A 27,973-nucleotide genomic window follows, 5' to 3' on the forward strand; every position below is an offset into this window, starting at 1 on the left:
GATGAAAACTGATTTTCCTCCTCTTTTTTTTTTTTTTTTTTTTTTCCCAAGAGAAACACCCCAAAGCAAATACCCAGTCAGCTCAAATCCATGGCTTTGCTCCAAGTATTTTGGCTTGGCTGAAGAACCAGGCTGGATCATGTGGCTGTCCTGGGCAATCACGAATTTTTTCAGAGCTGCTCCAAGGCAATTGAATCACTCACATCAAGACAAAACAATGAAAGAGAAAGGAAATTCCATTTGCATCCCAACCTGGGGCTGGAACCAGAAGGAGGCTCAGCAATTTTTTTCTCCTATTTCAGTGTTATTTGTGTCTCATTCAATGCTAGGAGTGTCCTGCCAGTTACCCCTGCCTGGCTCCTGGGGTGTTTGGGGACCACCATACCACTGCATCCTTTGACAAGCACCCCTACAGAATCCAGACCCAAAGCCCTGCATTCTCCTGCCCTTCTAGCAGAGGCAGCACCTTGAATTTAGGAAAACCAGTGCTTAGGGGTTTATTAAAACAAAAAGCTTGAGGTCTGGGGAGGCAGTGAGTGCTTGTGCCTAAGGGATCATTACCTACTGATTGGAAGAAAGTGTCGGAATGGGCAGGGGAATCCGCTCAGTTTGTCGCAGAGACTGCCCGTCATGGAATCATGGAATGGTTTGGGTTGGAAGAGACCTTAAAGCTCTTCTCATTCCACCCCTGCCATGGGCAGGGACACCTTCCACTAGAGTGGGTTGCTCCAAGCCCTATCCAGGCTGGCCTTGGACACTTTCAGAGATAGGGCAGCCATAGCTTCTCTGGGTACCCTGTGCACAGCAGGAGCACTAGGACCCACACAGAGAGATAAAGACTGGCTCCAAAACTGCTTTAATTCAGTTCAGTTCAGAGACACGAACCACCAGCAGCTACTCCATTCCTTTCCAATAAGCCCAGATGCTTGGGAAGCCCTGGCTGAGATAAGACAGAGTGGAAATTTTCCAGAGGGTCCCTCTGGGATCAGCTGTCCTGGTGGTGGACAGGACACATCATCTCCTGCTCCATTCCTGTGCACAGGGACCTGCCGCTGTGCTTTGGGGGTCGGTGACCGGGGCCGATACGGATGCATAAATTGAGAGGATGGGGAAATGGGGTTGCCAAGGAAACCACAGAACGGCAAAGTTCTGATTGTTTTCTCAAGGCTGGAAAAATGCGGGGGAGAAGGGCAGCAGCAAAGCCCCATGCTGTGGGTGAGCTGGGGGGCCTGGACTACGGGGGATGGTGACCCCTGGGCAAGCCAGGATTACAAAGTAAAACTGGCCATGTGGCAGATTCTGTGTCCCTGAGGTGGCCGAGGGCTGTCTTTGGGGAAGGGATGTGGTCTGGCAGCACCAGTTGTGGCTGTCCGCTCAAGGGGAAGCCTGGCTGGAGTTGGACACTCTGTGGGGTTGTTTAAAGTGTTGCATGTTGGAGGTTGAATATAAAAATTCCATCAGATAGAAGATTCAGCATCTCCTTGGAGTTGCCTGGAGGGATTTAAAAGACATGTTGATGTGGCACTGGGGACATGTAGTGGTGGGCTTGGCAGTGCTGGGAGAGCAGTTGTGCTCGATTATCTTGGAGGTCTTTTCCAACCGAAATGATTCTGTGATTCATGCAGAGAGAGGTAGGGAGAGGCAGGAAGAGACACCAGCCTCTGCTGAAGCTTTGGAGCATCCAAACCTGGAGTCTCGGGGTGGGTAAATCAACCCCTGGCAGGAACTGTAAGAGCCTTTCCATAATTGCATGGCCATGACCAGCCCCACGTGGGGCTGGAGCTGCAGCAGAGATCCCGAAGGCTCTTGTGAAGGACAGAGGGATGCCAGGAGATCCATCATAACACGCTTGGAGTCTGGCTCCCTCTGGTATCACTTAAACACCTTTATTAGACTGGACTGAAAAAAAATTTAAGTCCAAATCCCCCTGTTTCAGCCTTGTCCCAGGCAAATACGCCCTGAGGCACCCTGGGGATGGCCGAGAGCCCCAGTCCCCCCCTTCCTGTGCTCCCCTCACACCTCAAGGTCACGCTGATGTTTTATTCATCCCCTACAATCCGTTATATTCCTTAATTGCAGCCTCACACACTGTCACAAGTGTAAATAATTGCCTTGGAGGCTCATTAATCACTCCAGAGTGTTAACAAGCACCACAGCCCAGAGAGCTCTTTCAGGGGGCTTAAGGGTGGTGGGGACCCCCCAAACACAGAGGGTTTAGCACCCGAGTCTGGGTACAAATGGCATGGCCTGTGAAAAAATTCACACTTCAGGCCAAGATTTAAAAATTAATGATGGGTTAATTAACAGCTTCACCGTCCTTCTCTGCTTTCACACTCTGGCTCATGAAGACATGGGAGCAGCACACTCCACGACCCTGAGGCTCAAGCTGGAGAGCTATAAACTCGAGACAGACATCCCAAACCCATCTTAGGAAGCAGTCAGTGCTGCAGAGATAGTTCACACCTTTATTACTCTGGCTGGAAGGGTTCTTCCTTGCTCCTCTCCCTGCCATCCTTCCTTCTTTCCTGGGACATGGTGCCTTCAAGCCAGGATGGATGGTCCATTTGTCACAGAGCAGAGGGGCACAGTGGCATCCCAACAGCACCTGGCCATGCTGCACCCACCCTGTCCCCTCCATGTCTCTCCCCTCCGTGTGCACTTAGGTGAGGAAAAAGGTGTTTGGGTTATGACCTGGCCCTCTGCCACCCTCAGCTCCCAGGCACAGCCCCATGTCCATGGAGCAATGTCTCTCCTGCCCCCAAACCAGGAATGAGTCTGTTCCCAGTGGGATCCCAGCACACCCCAATCAAAGGGCAGGAATTTGCAGAGAAGAACCATTGAATTCACAGGGACCTTCTTGAGTGAACTTGACATTGCCGGAAGCCAGGTCCCCAGGATGTTTCAAGGAGCCCAGTGCAAGGGTACAAAGACCTGGTGTTTAGGGACTGGTGCCACCCTGATCCCTCCTCCCCAACCCAGCTGCCCAATGTGGTGTCACAGCATCTTGTCTTGCACCATGTTCCCTCCAGCCCAATTGCCAGCCGCATCAGCAGAACTGCAGGAGAAGCAGAGCCCAGGGCAGGTGGTAAGCCCTCACCCAGCACCCAAAGCACCACATCAGGGGGCTCTGCTACCCCTGAAGGCTAGGAAAGGGGTGGGTTGCCCAGAGCCTCTCCCCAGATGGTCACAGACCTTCCAGCGGTTCCCACACTCGTTGCACAGCACGAACGTTGTCATGGGCTCGTCAGCGCTGCGCGTCTGTACCTGGGGTGGAGCAGCACTGCCTCAGTGAGACCCTTACAGCATCCCCCAAGGCAAGCTCCCCTGCAGACCAGGCCTGACCTGGTTGTACGTGCAGTTCTTCTTCTTGCATTTGCCACACTGGAAGAGGTCGGTGACGGTGCCACCTGTCTTGGCCATCTGGTGCTCCCGGATGGCCTCCTGGGTCATGGCATTCCGCAGCTTCTTCAGCTCATCACTGGCCATCTCCTGCCACCAGCATTGGCCCACATGGGTCAGTGTGGCCATGGCTCTGCTCACATTCAAGTACCACAGTCCAACACCTTCCCCATCCTCTCCCAAAACAGGATTAATCCTGCTGTCTGTGCTCACTGGAGGGCTTAGACCTATTCTGATGAAAAAATCATCCCATCTTCAAACTACAACTGCTGTCTGCAGGGATCTGTCTCCCCACAGGGGAAACTGGGCTTCTGAGGAGCCTGATTTGTGGAGTCTGGTTGAGGAGGACAAATGGGGACACTCCAGCCTGATTCCTGCCAGTGTGTGACATCCCACAGCCAGATCTGTGTTAGGCTGGGGGTCTGCAGGGCTTTAAGGGGACCTAGCAGCACTGCCAGCTTTCTCCTAATGCTCCCCGTGTCTCATTCAGCACTGGAGTGGGACAGGGAGATGCTGGGACATCCCCAGTGTGGACAGCACCAAGCCAAGACCCAGCACTTGGGCACCACAGAGGCAGCATAGAAGAGATCCAGGGGCACCAGCCCCATGCACCCCAGTGCCCACCTCAGCAGTCATGCGGGCGATGAGGCTGGGCTCAATGGCCCCACACAGCACATTCCTCCGCAGCCCAGGGTTCTTGGGGTCCTTCAGGTTGCTGATCCTGCTCCGCACCCGGTTGCGATACTTCATGTCTGTGCTCTTCAGCTCCTGGAAGATATGTGGGGTCCGTCAAAGAATCAACACAGGGGGATGGGGGATGCCAGCTTGCTGCTGCTGTCACCAGGGTCAATGGTCACGTGGAGGTGGCTGATCTCAGTGGGGCTTTCCTCCCTGTGGGAAGTGTCCCGATCCTTGGCTTTAAGAGGATGAAGCACAGCTTGAGATGTGGGGAGGAAAATGACTTTCCACTGCCTTGGAACATCTAACACCCAGGCAAGGCTATGGAGCTCAGGGACTATCACCAAGTCCTGTGCTGGGACAAAAGTTCATGGTGCAGAGGACTCTGTCTACTCCCTCCTCCCAAAGAACATGGGTATGGACGGGTTGATGTAGCAGCTTTGGCCACAGATCTGGGAGGCACCAAAAAGGGCACCCAGGAGGTGAACCACCCTGGGGCTGGTCCTGGTCTCAGTGGCCTGCCAGGAGAACCCCAAGCCTTGAGTTGGGGGTGGGCAGAGGTGGCTCCGTCCCTTCCAGCATGACACAGCCTGGACATTGTGACAGACTGGTTCTAGCAGGAGACACAGGCACCTACAGCAGGCTCATGGGAAAAGCTTTGGCTGGGTTTGGATTATTTCCCCAGGGATGAATGCAGGTCCCTGACCAGAGGGGACTGGGGAGGACGCACAGACCCCTGGAAAAAGGGAGGTGCTCAGGAGATACTTTGCTCAGCATCACCTTCAGCCTTAGCCTCAGCATCCTCTCACTGAGGTCTGGGCTCCCTCTGCAGGCAACGAGCACGGCAGAGTCTGTCACCCTCTGTCCTTGTCCCTGTCACCCTCTGTCCTGTCCCCAGCAGCACTCTTGAGCCCACGTACGCACCCCCCAGCAGGTGAAGCCTGGGGACCCCTAGGCTCCCAAAGGATATGGTCTTCAATGTCCGATGCCATCTTCTCGCAGTTAACACTGAACTTCTTGTAGTCGTCTAAAGGGTAGAGAGGTTAAGGGGTGACTTTCAGGTGTGAAACCAGCCACAGGTCTCACTGTACCTCCCCCAGAAAATCTCACCTCTCCCCCTGTACTTGCCCCAGACCCTCTATCTCTAAAATACCTAGTTTTACCCATCTTGAACCTTACCAAGATGCATCCTCACATCCAACTCCCTTATCATAGACCCTACCAACCTTCTTTTCTTTCCTTTGGGGCTGAATGCTCCTATTAGGACTGTCCCATAGGAGAAATAGCCCAATCTGGGGTCCAGCACCCCCAGAACTGCTCACCGTCCATGCGCAGTGCAGCTGTCAACATCTCAATGCACTTGTCCCGCACCGAGTCCCCTGTGAGGTAGCAGGGGGCCAGGAAGCAGGGGCTGGCAGAGAAGGAGGGGCTGCTGGGGGTTCGCGGCACCTCAGGCTTGGCCTTGCTGCTGTTGGCTCTGCAGGGGCACATGGAGGGGCACGGGCAGGCGGCAGTGTCCTGGCACAGCTGCAGGGACCTGCCGGGGTCCCTTGGAAGTGGAGTGGGTCTCTCCTACCTTTCCTCCTTGCTGTCACTGGAGTTTCTCTGGGAGCTGGTGGGAGCTGGAGAGAGGCTGGTGCCCACAGAGGCTCTCCTGGGAGTGGCATGAAACAGGACAGTGGGGATAACACCAGAGACAGGGCAGGCAGAACAGGGGGCAGGGACTGGTGGCAGGACCTCAGGCATCAGCACATCGATGAGAGTACTCGTTCGGAAGCCAACAGGGATCTCCATTTGCTCCTCCCAGGAAATATCCCAGTGCTGTGCAGGATCAGGGCTTCCAGCCACTTCTCACCCCCTCCATGTTCATGGTATCTCCAAGGGGGACCCTAAAAGCATCCCCAGGCTGCCCAGGGACACCCCCTCCTTACCTCTCTCCTGACGGTCTCTTCTGTGTGGAGGAAGAGGAGGAGACAGTTGAGGACCTGGAGTCAGCAGAGGCAGTCCTGGCAGGACAAGTCCTGTGTGAGAGGGCAGTAGCTGGGACAAGTGATGGCTCCACACCCCAAGCACAACCCACTGAGGGGCCAGGGTCTTGCCTCTCCCATCCTCATGTAGCCCAGGACCCACCTCTCTTTCTTGCCGTCCAAAAGTGATTTCTTGGAGGACGCAGTGGGGCTCCTGCCATCACTGGACTCTCTTCACCACGGCCCAAAGGAAGGGAGAGAAGCTCTCAGCAAACCCAGCACACTCTGGCAACCTGTGAGCTGGATCCTGTCCATCTGCATCCCCCATCCCTGAGCACCCCCCCCAGGCTGCCAGCAAAGCCTCCTCTGGGCTGGCGGTGCCTGGCAGAGCCTGGCGTGAGGGTCAGGGCATCCTTCAGCAGGTACCTCTCCGGGCTGGAATCAGCAGAGTGGCCCTGGGTGGTGGTGGCATGAGAGTCACACTTGCTGGGCTTCCTAGAGATAGAGAGAGCACGGGTCAGATGAGCACTGTCCAAAATGACCTAGTTTTAGAGAAGGGAAAATAGAAAATATCCACTTCTCCCTCCTCCAAAATCGGCCCTGGTGCTGTCTCAGAGGCAGTTTGGTCTCCAGAGGTGCTGCCAGCATCCATGGGTAGGCAGAGATGGATAAACTCTTAAAGACCAAGCAGAGGGTGGTCTCATATTGGCCCTGGTGTCCCCCAACAGCAGGCAGGAGTCCTCACCTCTCCTTGTGCTTCTCCCTGTGCTTCTCAGCTGTATTCTTGCTGTGCTTCACCCCTTCACTGGGGCAGCTGGAAACATCCAGCCCCTTCTTCTTCTCCTTGTCTCCATCTGTTTCCTTCTCCTTCTTCTTATCTGCATCCTTCTCTTTTTTTGTGGCGGTGGACTCTGTGGGAAGGATTTGGGTGTCACAGTCACAGCCCAAACCAGCATAGGGCACCTGCACAGTTGCATCCTGGGGTGGGGAATGATTGTCGAGATGCTCAGCCCTTGGTGGGGCACACATTTATTTACACCAGCCTATCCCAGAGTGAAAACAAGCCTTTGGAAAATCTGAGTTACAGGTTATAGGAGCCTGCATGCCCTAGCTCTGGACTGATTCCACTCCATCCCCCCAGAAAGCATTCGGGCTTGAGGTGCAGGGATGGCTCAGGCAGGATTGAGATTTGGGGGGTTCTCGTCTCCCTCCAGCATCGCTCACCCAGAAGCCGCTTCCAATTTTTGATGAGGATTTTGGCTGAGGCCACCACCTCTTCATCTGAGCAGTGTTTCCGCACTGAGTTCACAGCCACTCCAATCCGTGTGGTCTGGGGACACACACCAGGGACACATCCTTAGGGATGTGGTGGCTGGCACAAGGCACAGGACAAGCTACCCCACGGGGTGTCCCCCCACCCAAACCCCCTCACCTGGAGCAGCTGGATGGTCATGGTGTAGCCAGTAAGGGACTTGAGCAGATCCAGTGCCCCTTCCTAGAGCAGGGAGAAGCCACAGGAGCCCTTGAGGAGGCACCAGGCAGCACCAGGAAGGGCATGACAGGAGCACCCAAAGCAGCCCTGGGCTGCTCCCTGGGGTTGCCTGACCTCTCACACCGATAGAAAAGTCCCACACCCAAATCCTGCTGGATCATCCCAGCCCCAGGTCACATCTCCAGCTGGATAGCGCGAGCTTTTCTTAAAACTTGGGAAAACCCCCATCTGCAAGAAAAATCTGGGCTGGTGGGAGTTAAGGACAGCTGGGGGATTTCCCAGTGTCCCCCACTCAGGCATGTGAAGGTCCATGGGACACATCCTGGTACCCTGCAGTGGCAGCTGAGATAAGGACAGTCCAGCACAGAGCCTTCCTCCTCCTCCTCCCTCTCTTTCTCCTCCTCCTCCCTCTCTTTCTCCTCCTCCTCATCCTTGGCATTTTTAGAGCCCCAGCAGCAGACACCAGCTCCCAGGTATCCCCCTCCAGGGCACTGTTCCATGGAGCCCCACCATGAGCGGCTGAATCAGATCCCCCCGGTTTGATGGATGCAGGGACATTCCTGCGCTGTAGGTGGACCCTGGCTCTGTCTCATCCCAAAGAGCAGCAAGAGTAGTATGGAACACCCTGGAACACCCCTGTCCCTTGACCCCTAGGTAATTCCTGGCAGCAAGCAGAGCCATGGGATGTGGTTTGATACCAAGCGTTGGCATCCCAAAAAGCCACCAGATCCATGGAGACGGCAGTGCTGCCCCCCCAGCCAGGAGCCTGCACCTTGTCAGGGCAAAGGCCAGTGGAAACAGTCAAATATTAACTCTGAGAGCTGGGCTTGGCACATATAACAGGCTCACCAGGATCCTCACTTGGCACAAGGGTGGCAGGGCTGGATCCTGGCTTCCCCAGAGCACAGCCATCCAGGAAACAGCGTCTGACCCCTTCCCCTCCCTTTGCACACTTGTGCAACAGGCAGGGCTGTGCCCGAGGGTGTTATATCCCCCAGCCCAGAGCTTTTCCTTGCCTGTACACGAGCCTCTGGCCCTGGCACTGATCAGGTGTTGGTGCACAGGCTGGGGGCCAAACACCTGTTGCCCACAATCCGGCACTGCCAAGCAGCGTCAGGAGCTGCCACCCATGGGACACACACCCCCTTACCCCCAAATCCCAGTGTCTGGGAGCAATGGGGTACAGGAGAGCCCCAAATTAGAGGCAAAATTAAATCCCCTGGGTACTCGCTATGATGTCCTGAGGCTGGGCTTGGGTGACACAGGCAGCAACCCTTAAACCCACTCAGCACCTCCAGGGACAGCGTGAGGGCTGTGAAAAGCAAACCCCCCACCTTTTCCAAGCCACACAACATTCAAACATGCATGTAAACAAGCAAGTGTGTAAATAAGCATGTGTGTAAATATGTACACATGTAAATACGTATGTTTAAATACGTGCACATACCCCGAGGAGATCAGCCACCTTACCGTGCTTTTCCTGGCCACCATCTTATCCAATTTCTTGGCAATCCGGACCAGCTCCTCAGTAGGGCCCATGGCGGGGCTCCAGCAGAGCAGGACGCTGGCTGCGGGCACAGCTGGGCCCTGCTGACATGGGGTCCTGGGCAGCGGGGTGGAAGGGAGCAGAGAGCAGGGGAAAAGGGGGAAAGGGACGGGAAGGGAAGAGAAGGGAAGGGACAGAAAGCAGAAAGGAGGTGGGGCTGTCCCGGCCAGTTATAAACTCCTGCCAGGAAAGCAAAATAGCACATGGGAGGGCTAAATATAGCCGAGAGCCACGGCTGCAGGAGCGGAGGAGGTGCGCGCTGGGGCACTCCAGGACACGTGGCTCGTGGCTGTGGGGAGCCCAGGGAGGCATTAGGGCCCGGGATGGAGCTTTGCCATCAGCATGGCTGAGGTAGGGAATCCTCAGGGGCATGGGCACAGCACAGTGTGCCACAGGCTCAGTTTTTCCCAAAGTTGATCCAGCAGCGAGAGCCCTGGGGGAATAATCTTTATACTCCATGCATTGGAATGTTCCAATATACGTGGAATTCCACTATACAGGAATAGTTCTTATACTGGAGTACTCCACATATTGGAGTATTTTGGTACTGAGAATACCCCCTCCCTGGAAACGTCCAAGGTCAGGATGGACAGGCTTGGAGCAACCTGCCTGGTCTAGTGGAAGGTGTCCCCCGTACATCAGGGGGTGGACGGAACGATCTTTAAGGCCCCTTCCAACATTCCGTGATTGTGCGATGACAAATGACACGCTGCAGTCTTTGAAGCACAGCAGAGATGGTGCGCCAGCAGAGCCAGCTGATAGTGTGCCAGCCTGGGGCAGGAGCAGGAGCCCTTCAGGCCTGGCTGGACAGGCAGCAATATGGGGCACAGGCCACTGGGATATGTAGGTGGCAACAACCTTGCCATCCTTGCTTGTCCCTGCTCCAGCACTCACATGGCGGGGCTGTAGTATGAGCATCCTGCTCTGGATCCATGTCCCAGCCTAGCCCTACATGGCTGCCCCCAAGGGTGATCACAGATGCCAGGGACTGGGAGCCTTGGGAACACATCAGCAGCATCACCATGCTGGGGATGGCAGGGCAGGGGTTGTACCTCCCAACACACTCCCAGGTGCTTAAAAAATGATGGTTTATTAGAAATCAGACAGAAAACATTTTAAAAAAGACTTTTTTGAGATGAAGCATCTGACACAGAAATGAGAAGGGTAAAGTGAGGGGGTATGGAGGCAGGTGGCTCCCAGGGGACACTGCTACAGGGGTATGCTGGTCCTAGAAAAAGTTGCAAAACCCCCTCTGAGACCCCCGGAGGGAAGGGGCAGTGATCCAGCACCCACCCCATATGAGGGACATGGGGCAGGGGCTCTGTAGTACCACCTGAAACATACCCTGCCCTCCAAATCAAGGAATGGCATTTTGCTACCAGTTTTGGAGAAGCTTTGGAGCATCCCTGAACTCCACCAGTCCAGGCAGCTCCCAGAACCTGGGGTGGGGGATGGACACAAAAAAAAAAAACCCTCTCCTATTTCTTGCCCATCCCAAAGGCTTCACAGTTGGGGTACAGAAGGAGGCTGGTGGTCCATGGCTGCCCCCAGGATGAGGAGGAGGCTTCATGACTATCTGGCAGAGGGTAGGGGATACCAAATACAGCTCCCCCATCCCAAATTCCTTGCAGAGAAGGAAGAAGAAAACCCAAAGGATGGGCAGACACCACAGGAATGACAGAAGAGCAGCGGGAGCAGGGGCTGGCACAGAAACCTCAGCCCACCAGTGCAGCAAGCGTGTCCATTCTCTGCTCCTCAGCCCCCCACTGCTGTCTTCCAGGGATGGTTTTCCCAATGCAGGGAATCTCTGGGCCCCCTTGGAGGGCAGTGGTCTCATGCCAGGATCCTGGGCACATGTCCCTTTGGCCTGGCTCTACCAAGCCCCTAGCAGGGAGCTGGCTCTACTCCCAGTCAATGGGACAGTGACAAATGGGCCACCCCCACATGGTCAGTCTTGCAAGAGGTGGACGAAGCTGGCAGGGAAGACTCCAGTGCGGGAGCCATCACCCTCGATGAAGCCAACCTGGGGGTACAGAAAGAGGGTTCAGGGGAGTGCAAGTCTTATCTTGAGATATGAGCCCCAGAACTTCTTCCCTGCTCAATTCCAACAGGTATTTAGAGAGGCAAAGCTGTGGTGACACATCAGCGGAGCCCTCCTAGCCCTCCTTCATGCATACATGGGGCAGAAGTCCCCCATCTGTGCCCACCCAGAAAAACCCAGCCTCCTTCAGAAGAGAACTGGAGGGGGAAAAGGCCCAGGATTTGGATCCCAGCACCTGTCCATGCCATGGTGACTCACCCAGATCTGCTCGTCCTCCTCCCGTGTCACCACAATGACCTCCCCCTTGGAGAAGGTCAGCTCTCGTGCCTTGTCTCCCTTGCAGTCAGCCACTGCCTTTACTCGCTTCTGCCTCCCCTTGGCCTGAAATGGGATCGAAAGGGGGTGACAGACCCCCCCCGAAGCCATCCAAAAGGTGGCAAGGGATAGGACCCCCTGATCACTCCATCTGCCACCCCAGGATAAGAGGAGCTGGGATGCTCGGGGATGCAGAGGAGGATTTGCACCTACCGGAGCAAATCTTCTGGGCATGGGCACAGGGGGCATCTTGCTGAGAGCAGGGTCCTCGGGGCCACCAGGGCTCTGGGGGGACCCAGACGACCCCATTTTGCCCACCGTGCCACCAATGCGCCGGTACGAGCGGGTGCTCTCTGAGCTGTGGGTGACAGTGGGAACAGTGTCACCCCTCCTCTGCTGTTGCCTTCCCCCACCCTGTTCTCCATCCTGTGAGGTCTCAGGGAGGTTAGGGCTTCCCCCATGGGACCTGATCTCACCCACAGCCCCCTGGATGCTGATGAAAGGGGTCTCCAGCACCCAAACTCCCTCGAATGAGCCCATCCCACCACATTTTCCCAAAGGAGAGAAAAAATACATATAACTGGCAGAGGATCTTGGTGTCCTCCCAAATAATCTGCATCATTGTCTCCAAGGACAACCCAGCATCCCCATAGCTGCCCTTATCTCCTCCTGCATCCCAGGGTCACCATCAGTTTCTTTGGAGATCCCAGAGGGTGAGGACCCTTTTGCTTCACAGCAATTCTCCATGTCCATGGGGGTGGCAGAGGTTGAAGTTCACCCACCAGCACCGTACAATGATCCCCCAACACCAAGTGCAACCCCAGTCTGGAGCAGGGTCCCTACCCAAACTTGACAGGGGGGATGTCAGGGACTGTGCCGCCTGGCAGGGGCTGTGTGGGTGGGGGACTCAGCTCTGGCCCCCGCCGACTGCTGCTCGTGTCCGTCTCAGAGCGGGTTTCCCAGTAGGCTGCCCACTGGCTCTCGGTGGGGCTGCGGGTGCTGGGGGTGCCATCCAGGGCACCCGTGCTGCTGGCACAGGGCAGGCTGTGTGGTGCCACTGCCTCCGCTGGCCCAGAGAAGTGAGGCTCCGATGCCTGCCGGGGTAATTCAGGGCGCTCTGGGGGAACACACGCAATGGGGACAATAAACTTGGTCTCTGGGGGAAGGCACAGCCCCACCATGATGACCCCCTCCTTCAACTCACCAGTGGGGCTGTGGCTGGGTTTGGGGCGAGAGCTGCCCCGCGTAGGGTTTTTGAGGGGCAGCGGCGGGGGGATCTCCTCGCTGTGAGCCCGGCGGGGTACAGTGCATGAGGGCACCAGGATGCTCTCGTAGGTCTTGTTGGTGATGTCCATCCCCATGCAGCTCCAGCGGGTCTGGGGGCAGGCAGGCAGTGGGCTGGTGGCCAGTGGCGATGTGCCCTTGAAGGAGTGCTGGAGGGGGCTCACCTGGGGGTACACACACAGCTCCAGGGATGTCCCACTGCCACCAGCCCCCCAAAAGGGTCTGCACTCCCACAGCTCCCTTACCAGGGATGTGGAGGCCCCACCATCCCACAGTACCTTCTCCTCCAGCTCATCCTCACTGTCATAGGGCAACTCTGATGGGGGCTCCCAGTCATAGTCCACATGGATTTGCAGAGATAGCTTCCCTGCCTGTGCTTGCTCCAGCTGCCAGAGGGATGGGGCAGGTCAGGGGGATCCCAGGATGGGGCAGCCCACAGGGGTCTCGGCACTGGAGGGACACGTTCCAAAAGCCCCCCGCCTTCATGCCAGTCCTCCTCAGGCACTTGATCCCCTCTCCCCACTCTGAGCTTCTCCCCCATTCCTCCATCCCACCTACCAGCTCCTCACACTCGCTGTACTTCAGCCTCCTCGCCACATCCAGAGCTGTCTCGCCTGCCGCATTCACTGCCCAAGGGACAAAAGGGGGATAAATCCAAGTTGCAGCCTTACCACTCTCACCAAAGAACCCCAAAACCTCTGTCCCAACCTCATACCTGTGGTGAAGGTGGCTTTCCCTTTCAGGAGCAGCTTGAGGCAGTTGGGCTGGTTATAGAGTGCACCATAGTGCAAGGCCGTGTTCCCATTCTGTGTCACCCGGTCCAGCGTTCCCCTGTGCAGGGCCAATGGCAGGAAAGTCAAGGCTTTAATACAAGCTCCCTGTACATTCCTCCCATGAGAGAGAGGGGCAGGGAACACTGGGAGCCCTTGGGGACACACCCATTCTGGATGATGAAGTCCACCAAGGGAAGGGATGATCTGTCGGCGTGGCGTACGGCCATGTGCAGCGGCAGCTCGCCTGCATCCTGCCAAGAGATGGGAGGGAGAGATGACCCTGAGAGTGCTCATCTTTCCTCAGGATAAAGTGAAAAGAAGTACTGGATCCAAGAATGCTCATCTTCCCCCCTGAATGAAGGGAAAAGGAGTGCTGGACACATGTATGCTCATCTCCCAAGATATGGAAGGGAGAGGAGAGCTGGCCTCAACAATACTTCATCTCCTGTGTGTAGGAGAGAAGAGAGCAGGACCTAAGGATGCTCACCTTTCAACCAGCATATCCCTTCTCAAAGCCCAAGGCAACCCAGAGCACAGCCACCCAGAGAGGGAAAATCCATACCCTGTTGGGTGCAGGCCTCACCTGACCCTCAGGGCTGGCCAGGGGCTTGGTCAGGTCATGCCCCTCGGCAAAGGCCTTGAGCAGGGCCAGGAGGTCACGGGCTTGAATGGCTTCCCAGAGGCCGTGGGGGTTGTCCTGGCTGCTCTTCTGCACGTAGCGTCGCTCCATGTACTTGGCCATGATGTATTCCTTGCGTGCAGCCCTGCCGGAAGGGGGGCTTGGATAGGCATGGAGACAGGCTGTGGAGCCCTGTGCTCCTGCCTCCTCCTGAAGCCTCAGGATCAAGGGTAAGCCTCCAAAGAGGTGCAGATCCCCACCACAATCCAGCAATGACATCAGGATGCCTCATCCCAGGCCTGTCTTAAATGGGCAGTGGCAGCATGGGGACAACAACAGGGCACACACCATGCACTCTTTTTCCTTCTCCTCCTCTTCTTCCCAGCACACCCAAGTCCCTGACTCACATATCACTGCTGGCTGAAGGCTTGGGACAGTCCTGTGTGGGTAGTGCGGCCTCCATGATCTCATTGAAACGAGTGTTCCCAATGCTAACAGCCAGCTAGGGAGAGAGGAGAACAGAGGGACATAAACCCTCCTGGTCACACTCACCCTGTTCCAGCCAGATCCCATCCCAGAAGGAAGGAATCCATTGGATCCATCCAGGGCTTTCCCAGAGCAGCATCTTTGCCAGGATGATGCTCTCTTATGGCAGTGGAAATCTATTTTAGGAGGGAGAAAATCTTGGGGAGCTGCCAGCAGCCCCGTGCTTAGCAAACAGCTTCGCAGAGCCCCCCTTGCCCACACCACTGTGCTGGGGAAACTGAGGCAAGTTTGCAAGCCCTGGAGCAAACGGGACAGATGGGATGGAGGAGAAGAAATGATCCCTGTGTCACAGGAGGTTTGGGAGACACAGAGGATGGTTCCCAGGGTGCCAGGAGACCTCTGGGCTCAGAGAACAGCTTACCAGCAGCTCAGAGGTGCTGAGAACATCCAGAGTGAGGGACTGGATGCGGGAATAATGCACACCCAGCTCCCGATGGATGCCAGAGCACTCGATGCACGTCAGGATGCCAAGGTTGGTAGAGAGCCACGTGGGATCTGCAATGGGAGCAGCGCGGGGCTCAGCAGCATGTCCGGCCCCCAAAGATGCTGTGACCCCCATGAACCCTGACTCACACCTAGGGTGGAGGGACACCCCAGGCCCTGACGTACCTGGGGCACTGCAGTCACAACACTGCTTGTTTCCCGGCATGTTCTTCACCTCACTGATAACCAGCCTGGTGAGCTCCTGCATGCTGCCATCCACCCCGGTGCCTGCCGCCACCCCGCCACTGCCCCCATCCCCCTTGAAGGCATTGCTCAGGGCTTCATCCTTGCTGTTCTGCAGCACTGAGACCCACCTGGGCAGGAGGGAGGAGGAAGAGGAGGATGAGGAAGGCAGAGCAGGATCTGGCATGTCAAGGAGGAGGGATGGGCTGTGGCACTTACACAACACACTCTTGCTCATCCTCTGCTTGGAAATGATAGGTCCTGTTGTCTGCAGGGATGGGGAGAGAGGAGAGAAGGTGAAAGGAGAGAAGCTGTGTCTGCCACATCCCTTGAATTGTTTAAGCTTGGACAGGGCTTGGAGCAATCTGGTCTAGCGGAAGATATCCCTGCCCATGGTGCGGGGGTGGAACAAAACAGTCTTTAAGGTTACTTCCAACCTAAACCATTCTAGGATTCTGTGGTCTAGGGATGCCAAGGAATCAGCTGAAATCTCTTCAAATGAGCTGATTAATTACAAATTAAATCACTGCACATCACTCTCCCATCACCTGAGCCCTGTCACAATCTCTTTTTGTCTCAGGTTTCTAGCAGTCACTGGATTGGTCCTTCATCTGTAAAGACAGCCAGGAAGACACCCAGAGCCAGATTAAAGAGGGTGCCACTGTGTTTCAGAGGGAAAACCCACTCCAAAAAGGGAGAGGTCCCACCAAAGCCTCCACCTCCAGATCAAACACCTCACACCCCAGCCACTGCACCTCATCCCAGGTACTCACGTGTCACCAGGTCAAAGCATTTTTTCTCCTCAGCATGGGGCCGCACCTGGCAGGTGAGGAGGTTCAGCTTCACAGGGGGACGGTTTATCTGCAGGGTGAGAGGACCGAGGTGGGTTAAAGGACCAGGAATGAATGGGATGGGCATCACCATCTCCGGTGGCAACTGTGGTGGTACAACCACCACCACAGATGGTTTCTCTCGGGATAACCATGCAAATCAGACCCTGTCTGACTTATTTCAGAAGAACAGGAACCCTCTGCAGGAGAACACGTCTCCAGGAGGTCCCTCTGTCCCTCCTGCAGTTTCCAGCCTCCACCGCCAGGGGGCAGCCCTTCCCTCCCAACCAGCCCATCCCCTTTGGGCTCGTCTGGACCCGCATTGTCCGTCTGTCCGCCCCTGCCAGGATCGCCTCCTCTCCCATGGACAGACACGAGGACACCACCCTGGGACCCTGTCAGACACGGGGACACCACCCTGGGACCCCCATCAGAAACGGGGCACCACCCTGGGACCCCTGTCAGACACGGGGACACCACTCTGGGACCCCCATCAGAAACGGGGCACCACCCTGGGACCACCGTCAGACACGGGGCACCACCCTGGGACCCCTGTCAGATACAGGGGACTTTCTTTAAACTGTTCAGTCCCATCCTGCATTGATTTTTAAGCCAGGCAGATTTGTGATCAGTTTTGGCAAAATTAAACCTGAAATCCAATGGACACCAAGCCCCAAAGGGTGCACAAAAAAGGGTCAGGGCTGCAGCCCCCACACTCCCCACCGTGCTGTGGGAGATGGTCAGGCAGCCATACTTCACACCACACTTCCTCTTCTGCCACACTTTGCGGATCCTGAGAAGAAGGAAGAGGAGGAGTGAGGATTGCACAGCTGCAATCACCCACATCCACATCCCAAACCAGCCATGGCAGAGGCCTGATGGGAGTTCTGGACATGGGGTTATGCTTTCTCTAACTCATAGACTACTAATATTCCTGTGAGCTGGATTTCAGCTCTGGGCCTCCCATGAGCACCGACAATATCAGGATGAAGCCAAGAGCTCTCCAGGATAACACTCATCCTCACCCATCACTCTTCTTGTACAGGAATCCTGACTTCTCTGTCCCGTACTGCTTGTTGCCTTGGTGCTGGTGGATACTGTAGCCACTGCCAGAGTTCTTCCTGTTCAAGTTTTCCTGAAAAAAAGACAATAAAAAAGCAAAGTGAGAGGCACAGAGGCGGCCGCTGCCCCAGGTGACCTTGTCCTTACGGGGGTACAGTATGTCCAAAAGATGCCAGACAGCCCCATTCCCTCCCAGCATCCAAATGTCTCCAGGTCCCTGGAGAGGTTAACCCAGCTCCCCCTCTCCCAAACTAACCCCAGCGTACCCAGCACCTCTTGATGCTCCTTCCCAGCTCTTCCCTGCCCATCCTGGGGTCTCACCTCCTTGTTCTCCAGCTGCAGGATGTTGCGGAGGGAGTCACGGGTCTGCGTGAGCTGCTTCACCTCCTCCTCCTGTGCTTGGTGCAGCTGCAGAGGGAGCAGCTGCCCTCAGGGCTGCCCTGAGCACAGGTGCTGGCCAGGGCTGGCACAGGGACGGGGGCATGCCGGGGGACAGGCTGAGGGCACTGCAGGGCAGCGTGAAGGCCTTACCGCGTGCAGGGACATGGCGAGCTTCTCAATGAAGGGGTAGAGATTCTGGGCAGCCTTCCAGCCGTCTTGGAAGAAACTGGGTGTTTGTTGAGGGTGATTAAGATGCAGATGGGGAAGATGGAGGAAAAAAGAGGGTTTTTAGAGAAATTGTGGCAGGAGATCATGGTGATCCCCTCCCTGGTACTTGCTTTGTGGCTCCCTGGCTACGGGGATCTGGAGAGAGCCCAGCAAAGGCCAAGCCTAGCCCATGGGGTTTGGATACCCCAAATATTTGGGATGTTTGGCATGCAGGATTGGCCTCTTGTTTAATCCCAGCTCAACTCACTGGGGAGCAGTGCTGCCAAAAGCCACATTCTGGGGGGTCCCTGGGTCACAGTACCAGTCAAAGACATGCTTTTAACCAGTCTCAACCTGCCTCAGTTTCCCCACTTGAGAGCTGGAGGAGATGATGACTCCCACACTATTCCAGCCTCACAGAGCAACAGGAAAGGCAAGGGGATGTTGATCCTCACTCCAAACACCCTTGTTACAAGCCCCATGGCTAAAGCCAGAGCTGCTCAGCTGAGCTCATCCCTGGAAATCTACCCAGAAACCAAATAATCAGATACATCTCAAGCCAATGCCCCTCCCACTGCCCCATGGACACGTTTACAGATCCTCAAAACAACAAAGCACATTTCAACTCCCCAGAGAAAACTGAGAAGTGATGGGCTCTGGCCAGTATCTCCACTAACAGCTTTATGGCTCTGGGATGAGAGCAGAAGACCTCAGACCCTCGTGGGACCACCCAAGGGTGACAACCAGCCCCATCTTGACCCAGGTGGCACCTACTTGTGCTGAGCGTGGAAAAACTTGATGAGGCTCTGCAGGAAATCTGGTCCCTGCTTCATCTGAGACTCTCTGGCTTTTAGCAGGTACTGGAGGGGGAGAAAACACCTGGTTAGGTGACAGAGACAAGGACCAGCTGCAAATATCCCAGAGGAAAGAGCAAGAGCCTGCCTAGCCCTTGGTTCCCTTCCCAGCACAGGAGGAAGGTTAAAACACTGGCTGGGTTTCAAGAAGTCAAGTCATGATGTTGGATTTGAAGGCAGCTCACTGGGGACCACCCTCAAAAACCTGGCTCTGGAAGTCCTCCAAGACATGGAAAGTTCAAGGACTGAGGCAGGCCTCCAAGTTTTCCAGCCAAGCATGCTTCTCCCACTGCTCATTACTTCTGGAGTTAATAAATAACCAAAACTCAAGGCATCTTGCGAAGGAAAGAAAAAACACGACAAAAAAGGCCAAATGTTTTTTAAGATATGGCCCTTTTTTTCCCAAAAAATCAGATTCCAAGAAGCGAGCACCTGCAGCACACCAGCACTGGAGGTCTGCTGAGGTGCCCCGTGGGATGGGGAATTTCAGCTTTATGCATCAAACCCGTCCATCAGCTGCAGGCAGGGAAGGAAACACACTGACTCTCGCTCACCCTAAGTAAAAGAAGGAGGGGAAGAGATTTTCCCCCTGCAAGCTCCTCTCCAGCTGCTGGAATGGTTTCAAGTGGGGAGCGAGGGGAGGGGAAGGCAGCCCTGAGCTCTGGGGGCTTTCCAGGGTGAGACAGAGCTCCTGGAATGGAGCCTCACCATGGCCCAGGCACTGCAGACACCCTGAGGGGTCACTGGACTGGGCACAGCTGTTAAAGTGCTCCATGACAGCTGGAGAGGCCAAGTCAATGTCAGAGAGCACGTCCCACCCAGAAAAGGCCACATGTGCCCAGCTCCTGTGGGATGTCCCTGCCCTGCCACCCACATCCCACGGTGACAGTGGCAGCAGAGCATCCCAGGCAGCGCTGGCTGGGACCTGTGAACAAAGGGATGCTCCCAGCAGCCCTGGGCCCATGTCCAACTGCTCCCACAGCCCTGAGGGTGTGAGATGGCCCACGATGAGGAGACACCACCACCCCATGGAGTAAAACAGGACCCTGGAAGTAGCAAAACCCACTTTCCAATAAAACTATGTGCATCATATGGGCCCCCAGCCCCCCAGAAGAACTGCCCTCCCATTTCCAGGGCCAGCAACAGCTCTCATGCATGCAGAAACACGGGTGCACATGCCCAGCTCCAGCTCCCACCTCTCCATGTGCTGTTATTTATCCCACAGTGGAGCTATTCAAGGGAGTGACTCATCTGGCCGGGTCGAAGCTCCGAGGCAGGCACAGCCTCCTACCCACAACCCCTGCTCTTTGCTGGGCGGGCATGGGGCGGCACCAGGATCTGGCCCTCGGGAACATGGGAGACCTCTGGGACAACCCATGGCAGACTTGTTTCCTGCTCTGCCACTCTCGAAGTTTATGGGGCTGCTGAGTGTCTGGAGCCAGGACACTTGGGTTCCTCCTCGCTGCAGGGCTTCAAAATTGAGTCTCCTTCATTTATTCCCATCTGACCTCTTGAGCATGGACTGCAAGGACCCAGAATTGACAAGGATCTGGGGTGACTTGTGACCCCCTTCATCAAAGCCAGGAGCAGTTTTGAGGATAGGCAAAAACCACAAAGCCAACCTCACGGACGTTAGCCAAAAAAGCTCACTTTTTACCCAAATGCCACCCAAGGAAGGGTAGGAGTGGGGCTGGGGGGACATGGAAGGAACCCCCAGGCCACCCTTGTGGGCCACCATGGGTGCCATTTGGAGCTGCATCCCACAGGGACCTCAGCAGGGGGGGGGGATGGGATGGGATGGGATGGGATGGGATGGGATGGGATGGGATGGGATGGGATGGGATGGAGATTCCCGAGCTGGGACCATGCTGGGGCACAGGGAGAAGGGGACGGACAAGGGTCCCGCACAGCACACAGGTGGGGCTGCTTTGGTGTCAGATACTGGGAGAGGCTCTGATGTCCCTGCACAGCTTCTAGCAGAGCAGTCCCCCATGCCCCCCGGGACTCTGTTCCTGGGGGGAAAAGTCCCCAATCCCCTTGGCACAGCCCCCACCTCACACATGTGGAGCTGCAAGAGCCGCCGCTCCTTCTGCATGTCCTCGGCCACCTCTGCTGCTGGTGGTTCCGCCTGGATGACTCCAGCCACGCGGGCTCGTTCCTTCTCCTTCTCCATCTTTCCCCTGTGGAATGGGATGAAGGTGGGCTGGGGACATCCCTGCTCTGAGGGGTGTCCCATGCAGGAGGCTACAGTGGGGATGGGATCAGGAGAAACATCTCCAGGCCCTCTCCAGCCCTTCCCTTTCCCCTTTGGGAAAAGCTGGACCAGAACCCTCCCCATGACAGACTGACACCATCGGTGCCTGGCTCCAGTCCAGGGACAAAACACCTTTGTGCAGCGTGGGATTAGGTAGATTTTGCCAGAGGCAGCATGTTACTTACACTTTAGTCTCATAATCCTTCCAGGCCTTTTCAATCTGCTTCTTGGAATCCTGTGGCAAAGGAAAAAGGGGGTGGCAGCTGTCAGGGAAAGCAAAAGAGCCCGTGGCACTAAATGGGCCAAGAGCTTTGCTCTGCATTGCTGCACCCCTTGAGGGTGATGAGTGTCCCTATCAGGTCTTCACCCCTCACTTCTGTCACTCCCAACCCTCACTGCTTCCTTCCATGCCCTGGTGCTAGCTCCTCCCTTCTCCTGGCCACAGACAGGAGCTGAATCCATACCAGAGGTCTTGCCGCAGAATGTCACCAAACGAGTGACCCTGGGGACAGGACTTACCAGGCGGCCATCCTTCAGCTGCCCCTTCAACAGGCTATCCAGGGGGAAGGACACGATGTTATTCAGGTTCTGCACCTGCCGAAGGTAGACAAAGGGCCACCCCACGGTGAGGGAAGTCAGGGAGCTGGAGCCCCAGGTCTTCCCCGGTGCCAGGGACCTCCCCCCAACTCTGTCACTGCCCCAGGAAGGGTTAAAGAAGCTGGAAGGGTGGCTGAATCCAGGATCCTGGCAGAGGGCACGCTGGGGCTTGTTGGAACTGGCTGCAAGATGTCTGACGAATGTGGCCCTTCCCACAAACCACACCAGCAGCACAGCTGCCAAAAACAAAGCTGTCTTCCCCCACTGACACCTCATCCCTGTCCCCATTCCTGTCCCCAGCATCCAGCAGCACGACCAGCCCCTCCATGGTCCTGTGATACAAAGAGCTCACCCATGTCAAAGGGGCTTCCCAAAATGCCTCCCTTTTTTGGGATCTGGGGATAGCAGCTCAGCCACCACTATCCCTGCCAGTCCTGTGCAGGGGTCTGCGGTGGGGACATGGGAGCCCACTGCTGTCCTGGCCTCCCTCCATGCAGCCCACGGAGCAGCACCCCATTTTATAGCTGTGAGAGCAGCTCCAGCACCCACATGGGACTTCCCCAGTGTACCCAGATTTCTTTTAAGGGTTTTGGTCCTCTGCAGCACCTGAGGAGAAACCCAGCCCCAGGGCACAGGACTACCCCCAAACCAGGGGTAATGGGGGACTCCAGGGAGACTCTAGGAGGGGAAACAGCTTTTTGGATCTGGTTTTGGCACAGAACTCACTCAGCAGCATGTGGGGCAGGAGGTGGGGACCCTCAGAACTGGTCCAACTCCTCCATCAGGACAGTTCTGCAGAGCTCTACTGGAGCACAGGAGTCCAGCAGGCTATGACAGCCAGGATGGGGAAGGGGAGGAGGAGGGAGGCCCAGATTGGGGTAACTGGGAGAGGAACACATCAAAAATCTGAAATTCTTGCTGGGGGAAGGGCAGCAGAAATCAATTTCCTCCTTAAGCAGAGCCAGGGGCAAAAAAACACCCTTTGGAGAGGGGGATTTGAAAGTGAACAGAGAGGGGGCCACATGGGACCCCCCAGGGATTTGCTGCTGGGCATGCATGAACCCAGCTCCATTCAGGACCTGAGTTTTCCATTGGAGCCATTCCTGGCTCGGCTCGCAGCCGCCTCTGCCTGCTCCTCGCGGCCCCACTGTGCAGCCCAGCGTGGCTTTGATTTACTCTTGGCAAGCGAGACCAGAGATGCAATTGATGTGAGAAAAAAACAGAAAGCAAGAAAAAAGGGAAAAATGAAAATAGCAGCCCCAGCTTCCCATTAGATCCCAGTGTCAATGGCCCCAGGGAGCTAGGAGTGAGCTATAAATCCAGTAACAAGGGTATCAGATGGTCTGAGAGCACTGGGAATGTGTCCTTGAGTCCAAGGTAGGAGGTAGGGATTGCTGCATGTGGTGGAGGGCAGCTAAATTGGAAGGAGGGGAGCTGCACTGGTTGGTAGGGGATTCCAAATCCAAGTGGATTTGGGACAGCTCACCAGGTTCTTGAAGAGTGCAGTGACCTCACGGGTGAAGACCGCCAGGTTTAGGAAGCCGGTAGAGAGCTCATGGTTGTTCTGGGAGAGGTGGTTGTTGCCAAAGTTCTCCAGGGCCTCACTGTACTGTTCTTCATTCTCCACATGGGCTGTATGGAGAGACACCAAAGAGGGACATGCGGTGACCCTGCAGCACCCGACACATTAGGGTCACACCATCTCTCCATCCCCTTCTAACAGAGCTGGCCCAATCCTAATGCAGGACAGCAGCAGTGCCACAAAACAACCTCCCTAAGGTTCTCAATTTTTCCTTTTCATATATATTTCAGACAGTTTTTGGCATCTAAGCACATTATCAGGTCACATCATGTGGTTCCACCAGCAGCTAGCATCCACCTCCTTACTTTTTTTGGGTTTGCCACCCACCTCTGTAGCAAATCTGGACTGATCCCGCTGGACAACACCACTGGAATATCCAAAGCAAGCTTCCTAAGGCTCTCCATTTCCCTCTTTATACAATTTTAAGACAATTTTTGGCACCTTAGCACGTTTCCAGACTGGCGGGCTGGTAGCACCCAAGCAGCAAATAGCCCCAGGCTCAGCAGCACCCACAGCTGCCCGGTGTGACCATTGCTGGTGGAGGATGGGGCTATCACACACCCCCAGCCCCATGCTCTGGGAATGCCCATTATCTCCCTAAGCCCAACTCACTGAGCCCGGAGATGTGAATAGCTTTCACATATTTCCTGATCCTCTGGAGCACAGCTTGGTCCCCATCCAGGCTCTGCAATAGCAAAGAGAGAAAACAAATGGAGCTCATTAGCCAAGCATGGCTGCCACTCCCCCAGCCCAGCTGGCCCTTGGAAAAGCTGCAACTCCACTGTGCAGATGTGTGGGGTGGGATCCAAGCTCCCAGGGCTGGGAAAGGAGCTGGAGGCATCCTGGGATGCTGGAACCACAGCGTCCAGCCGGTCTCCTGCCAGGGCTGTGGTCCCAATAGCTTTGCTGCCAGGCAGGGCTTTGGCTGGCCACAGAGAGGAGGGTTTGAGCAAGACAGCAGGAGGAGGTAAGAGGCTCTTTGGATCCCAGCAGCTTCTATTAAGCACGGAAAGCTTAATAGAAAGCCAGCCTCTCTGGCTCTTGCAGGGACTGTTTCAACCAAGGAGGAGTTGAAGCATCATGTAGCACATAAGCCCATCCCCATGGCTCAGAACCAGGTGAGATGTGTGAGCGTGCTCAGCTCTCACAGGACCCACATCCTGCTGATGGGGACCTAAATCCCATAAACCCTTGTGCTGATTGTGTGCTAAACCACAACAATCCCACAACGAGCAATGTGACTTTCCAAATCCCCCCAGCTCACGCATGATCTTGCCCCACGGTCCCCAGCACCATGAGTCTCCCTGCAGCCCCATCATCCAGATCCTGCTCTGGTTTGGAGCTCTCCCCATCCGCCCATCTCTTCCTACCTGTATAGCCCTGATTTGCCCCCTAAGCACCACAACAAATTCAACCCCACCAAGGTCTGTGACAAACTCACCCCACTCAACCCAAAGGCAAGGAGCTGTGGTGCTGCCAGCACAAGCATCTGAGCACACGCTGGCCCCAGCATCAGGAAAGGGTTAATGGTGGCTTGGCTGCAGGTACCAGAGCCATGATAACAGGCTGGAAATATTTAGAGGGTGTGAACAGCAGAAAGGGCAGGGATGAAACCTCGGAGGAATTACAATAAAGACGCTCTCTCTCTGCTTGAGCTCTGTTGAAGGTTTTCGGGCTGATGTCAAGGCTGATTTCCTGACAGCAGAGTCAGCCCAGCTTCAGCACTGCTCTCTTCGTCCGATGGGATGCTGCCAGGATGAACTGGCTTGGAGCAGACTGGGGCTGAGGTGGGAGCCAAACCCCCTGCTCAGGAGTCTTGCAATGCATCTACAGAGGGAAGAATGTTGGGGTGCACCAAAGCCCCTCATGGCCCTTCTCTGTGTCACATCCAGGTGCACCAAACTCTCCAGAGCAGAGATATTCCCTGTCTCTGGGGGAACTCAGGGCTGGATGCCTGGATGCTCCAGGCTTGCAAACCTGGCAGAGTCTTAGGAAGGGGAAACTGAGGTAGCATGAGATGCTTTGGAAGCATCACTGGGAAAATGTGGGAAGATGCTCCTTCAAGTGTCCAGGATGGAGCACCTCATCCTGGTGCCAGCTCACAGCTGCTGGATGCAGAACGCAGGGCTGGCGCAGAGCAGGGATGATCCAGGGAAGGGCACAAGGGCTTTCAGGAAGGGGTCTGTGCATCTACCAGTGGCCACAGGGCAAGCAGAGACAAGTATTTGGGTGGTTAACACAGAGGGAATCACTGTACAGTGCTGCCAGCACCTGCAGGCAGCACTGGCATCCCTAGTGTAACATACTGGCTGCTGGGAACACAGTCCTTGGCTGCTCAGGAGTGGAGGAGCAGAGATGTCTGGAGCCCCCGATGGCACCCATCATCCCCCAGGCCCAGCTCAAGGGCTTCTGGTCAGGGGACAGCTGAGGACATTGGCATAACAGGGACGTCAGCAGGAGGAATTCCCCATGGGATGGAGGAAGGGATGAATGCACACCTGCACCACAGCTAGCTGGGCTCGCAGCCGGGAGACCTCAGGCAGGATGCTCAATGGAGGCCATTCTTCTCCCTCCCCCGCTGCTGCCGGCTCGTGCTACCCAGCGAAGGAGCCGCCACGGGTGCCAGAGCCAGGGTGCCAAGCTGTCAGGCCGGGAGCAGTATGTGGCACTGCCCTGGGGGACAGGGTGAGCTGGGAGCTCATCTGCCAGCAGCCTCTGCCATGTCACCCTGCCCTAGCCCAGAGGTGCCCAGTCCCCTCTGATGTGCACACAGCACCCAGCACCAACCACCAAGGGCTGGATTCAGCCTTCCAAGCCCACTCCAGAGACCTCAGGCTCTCTCTCTGCAGCAGCCCCAGGGATCCTGAAGTCCCACAAACCCCGGGGAGAGGACCCTCTTTAATCTCAGGAGGTAAACTGAGGCACAAAGTAGCTCTGGGCAATATCAAGATGTCTCCTTAGTGTTGAGCAGCAATCTCCAGTCCTCTCCCTGCTCACTCCTGCCCCACGATTTCAGACCAGCTCCTATCTTGGGTGCATGTGGCCATGCTTTGTCCCAGGGTCCTGGTGGGATGTAGCCATCCCTTCCCACCCAGCAGTCACTGGAGTTCGACCAGCATCCTTCACTCCCTCCTGCTCACCAAGCCACCTGCCAGTATTTGGGGAGGTGACAGGATGGATTATGGCTCGGTTTGGTCACAGAGAGTCTCTCCCCTCCCCCAGTGATCCCCAAATCCGCCACTGATTATCCCCCTTGCCTCATGCTATCACCATGTTGCAGCTCCAAAGATAGCAGGGAGCTGGCTTGCTCAGATTTCCCTTCTCCCCTCGTGCTGGGACCAGGGGGATGCCAAAGGTCTAGCAGCAGGTTAGCCTCCTCCCCAGAGCCTCCAGTGGCATGGAGGGTTCAGCCCTGTGCCCTCCATGGCACATATGGCACAGCAGTCACGATTCCCAGCTATCTCTCATGGTTGCTGGAGCTTTACTAAGCCAATCCCAGAGACCCCCTGTCATTCCCGATGGACGCATCTCTCGCCAACCCTGCATCCCTTAATCACAGCCTCTCCAAGCAGCCAAACAAAATTCCTGCTGTTCCCTCCTGGCTAGAGCTGCCTCCTCCTTCCCCACTGGGAAGAGGATCCATGACAGTGACCAGCATGTGCTGATGGAGACCAAGATGCTACATGGTGTGTTCCCAGATTGCCAGGCGTGGGACACCCATCCCACTGCCCCCAGGTATCCCAGCAGCCCTGGCACCGGGGGCCCCCCACTCCCTGCCAGCTCTGGCTCTCCTTCAAAGTCATTCCTTAGCTAAGAGGAGTTGGCAAAAGCCACAGGACCAGCTGGAAACTGCCTTTATTCCAGGCGGGAGGAGGATGAAGGCAACCCACCACCTTCACCCTTCCCAAAAAGGCTGGCGATGACTTTGGGGAAGGTTGAAAATACTCCCCAAGGAAGAGACCCCCCAGCGACACCACATCCCATCTATCCACTATCGAGCTCCAGTACAGGAGCTCGATAGTGGATAGAAATGTGGGGCTGATTCTCTGGGGGCATGTCCTGGCCCCCGGGACAGGAGTGGTGTGCTGGTCCTGGTGGGAAAGAAGGATGCCCTGGCCCCGGGAGGGATGCTCTGGCCCTACAAATAAGGAAATAGGCCGTCCTGGCCTCGGGGTGATGGGGGATATGTCGGGGGCCTCGGGGGGGCACTTGGAGCTTTAAAGAAGCTCATTTCTACAGGCTTAGCTCCCCATAAAAGTACGATGGGGCTGCTCGGGAGATACAAACGCCCCCCCCCATCCTAGGGTCCCAAACCACCCGTTCAGGATGACCAGCGTAGTCTCGGGATGAAAGGGTGGGCTCTAAAAAACAGAAGCCCGAGGGAGGCGCAAGCATCAAGGGACTAGCACGTATTGGTGCGGAGGTGTTCCCCGGCGGGATGCGCAGTCTGACCCCCCGACCACACCCCCCGGCCTCTCTCACCTCCTCCAGAGCCCCCACGGCCCCCCGGCACTTCTGCATCTTGGAGGCAAAGGCGGCGGCCGGGGAACCGAGGTCCTCGCTGGCAATGGCCAAGAAGTCGGCCACGCTGAGCTGCTCGGGCATGGTGCGGAGGGCACCGGGGGCACTGGGCGGCAGCGGGGCCGGCGGGGAGCGCCTCCCCTGCGGAGCGCCCCAGGGTGCCGGCTCAGCCCGGCTCAGCGCCCCGCACCGCGAGCCCCGCACCGCGCCTCCCTCCGCCCGCTCCCGCCCTCCGCCGTCACGCGGCGGCCCCGCCCGTCCGCACGTTAAAGGCGAAGAGCCGCGGTGCTCCCCAGGATCTGCTCCAGTGACCCCCGTTCCGGGACGCAGGGCGTGCGGGGTTCCCTCGTGCTCTGGTG

The 27,973-nt window shown here is 56.3% G+C and overlaps 2 protein-coding genes across 3 annotated transcripts; both read right to left on the reverse strand.

The window, feature by feature from the left end:
* Positions 1-2,462: 2,462 nt before the first annotated feature.
* TCEA3 (transcription elongation factor A3) lies at positions 2,463-9,316 on the reverse strand. 2 transcript variants are annotated; one of them, XM_030964586.1, is made up of 14 exons: positions 9,007-9,316; positions 7,477-7,539; positions 7,269-7,374; positions 6,790-6,955; positions 6,471-6,539; positions 6,208-6,276; positions 6,009-6,083; positions 5,654-5,731; positions 5,400-5,554; positions 5,048-5,104; positions 4,024-4,178; positions 3,343-3,489; positions 3,193-3,264; positions 2,463-3,055 (listed from the first exon to the last, which is right to left on the reverse strand). In XM_030964586.1, the coding sequence occupies exons 1-14, from the start codon at positions 9,073-9,075 to the stop codon at positions 3,047-3,049; spliced, it is 1,290 nt and encodes a 429-aa protein (XP_030820446.1). In that variant the 5' UTR covers positions 9,076-9,316; the 3' UTR covers positions 2,463-3,046. The 2 variants fall into 2 exon arrangements, with proteins under 2 accessions (XP_030820446.1, XP_030820445.1); XM_030964585.1 differs by having other exon boundaries at positions 6,009-6,098.
* A 474-nt stretch (positions 9,317-9,790) lies between these two features.
* Positions 9,791-27,822, reverse strand: ASAP3 (ArfGAP with SH3 domain, ankyrin repeat and PH domain 3). The gene is made up of 26 exons (XM_030964689.1): positions 27,576-27,822; positions 23,706-23,778; positions 22,998-23,143; positions 21,434-21,508; positions 21,100-21,149; positions 20,714-20,840; positions 18,581-18,666; positions 17,750-17,825; positions 17,540-17,626; positions 17,182-17,291; positions 16,880-16,949; positions 16,100-16,187; positions 15,546-15,594; positions 15,270-15,457; positions 15,022-15,155; positions 14,522-14,616; positions 14,079-14,259; positions 13,661-13,746; positions 13,438-13,553; positions 13,281-13,348; positions 13,001-13,108; positions 12,643-12,886; positions 12,282-12,555; positions 11,652-11,796; positions 11,382-11,504; positions 9,791-11,105 (listed from the first exon to the last, which is right to left on the reverse strand). Exons 1-26 carry the CDS (start codon positions 27,696-27,698, stop codon positions 11,031-11,033), a joined length of 2,997 nt encoding a protein of 998 aa, XP_030820549.1. The 5' UTR covers positions 27,699-27,822; the 3' UTR covers positions 9,791-11,030.
* Between the last annotated feature and the right edge of the window lie 151 nt (positions 27,823-27,973).

This window comes from Camarhynchus parvulus, chromosome 23 (genome assembly GCF_901933205.1).
Source record: "Camarhynchus parvulus chromosome 23, STF_HiC, whole genome shotgun sequence".
Lineage (NCBI taxonomy): Eukaryota > Metazoa > Chordata > Aves > Passeriformes > Thraupidae > Camarhynchus > Camarhynchus parvulus.

Coding starts and splice junctions, on each gene's coding strand:
- TCEA3 (XM_030964585.1), bottom strand. CDS start 9,075: ATGGGCCCTACTGAGGAGCTGGTCCGGATTGCCAAGAAATTGGATAAG. Junction 6,956..7,268: donor AAATTGGAAGCGGCTTCTGG/GTGAGCGATGCT, acceptor TCCTTCCCACAG/AGTCCACCGCCACAAAAAAA. Junction 5,105..5,399: donor AGCTGCACTGCGCATGGACG/GTGAGCAGTTCT, acceptor TCTACCCTTTAG/ACGACTACAAGAAGTTCAGT.
- ASAP3 (XM_030964689.1), bottom strand. CDS start 27,698: ATGCCCGAGCAGCTCAGCGTGGCCGACTTCTTGGCCATTGCCAGCGAG. Junction 16,188..16,879: donor TGACCATCTCCCACAGCACG/GTGGGGAGTGTG, acceptor CTCACCCTGCAG/ATAAACCGTCCCCCTGTGAA. Junction 12,556..12,642: donor ACCCAGCCACAGCCCCACTG/GTGAGTTGAAGG, acceptor GTGTTCCCCCAG/AGCGCCCTGAATTACCCCGG.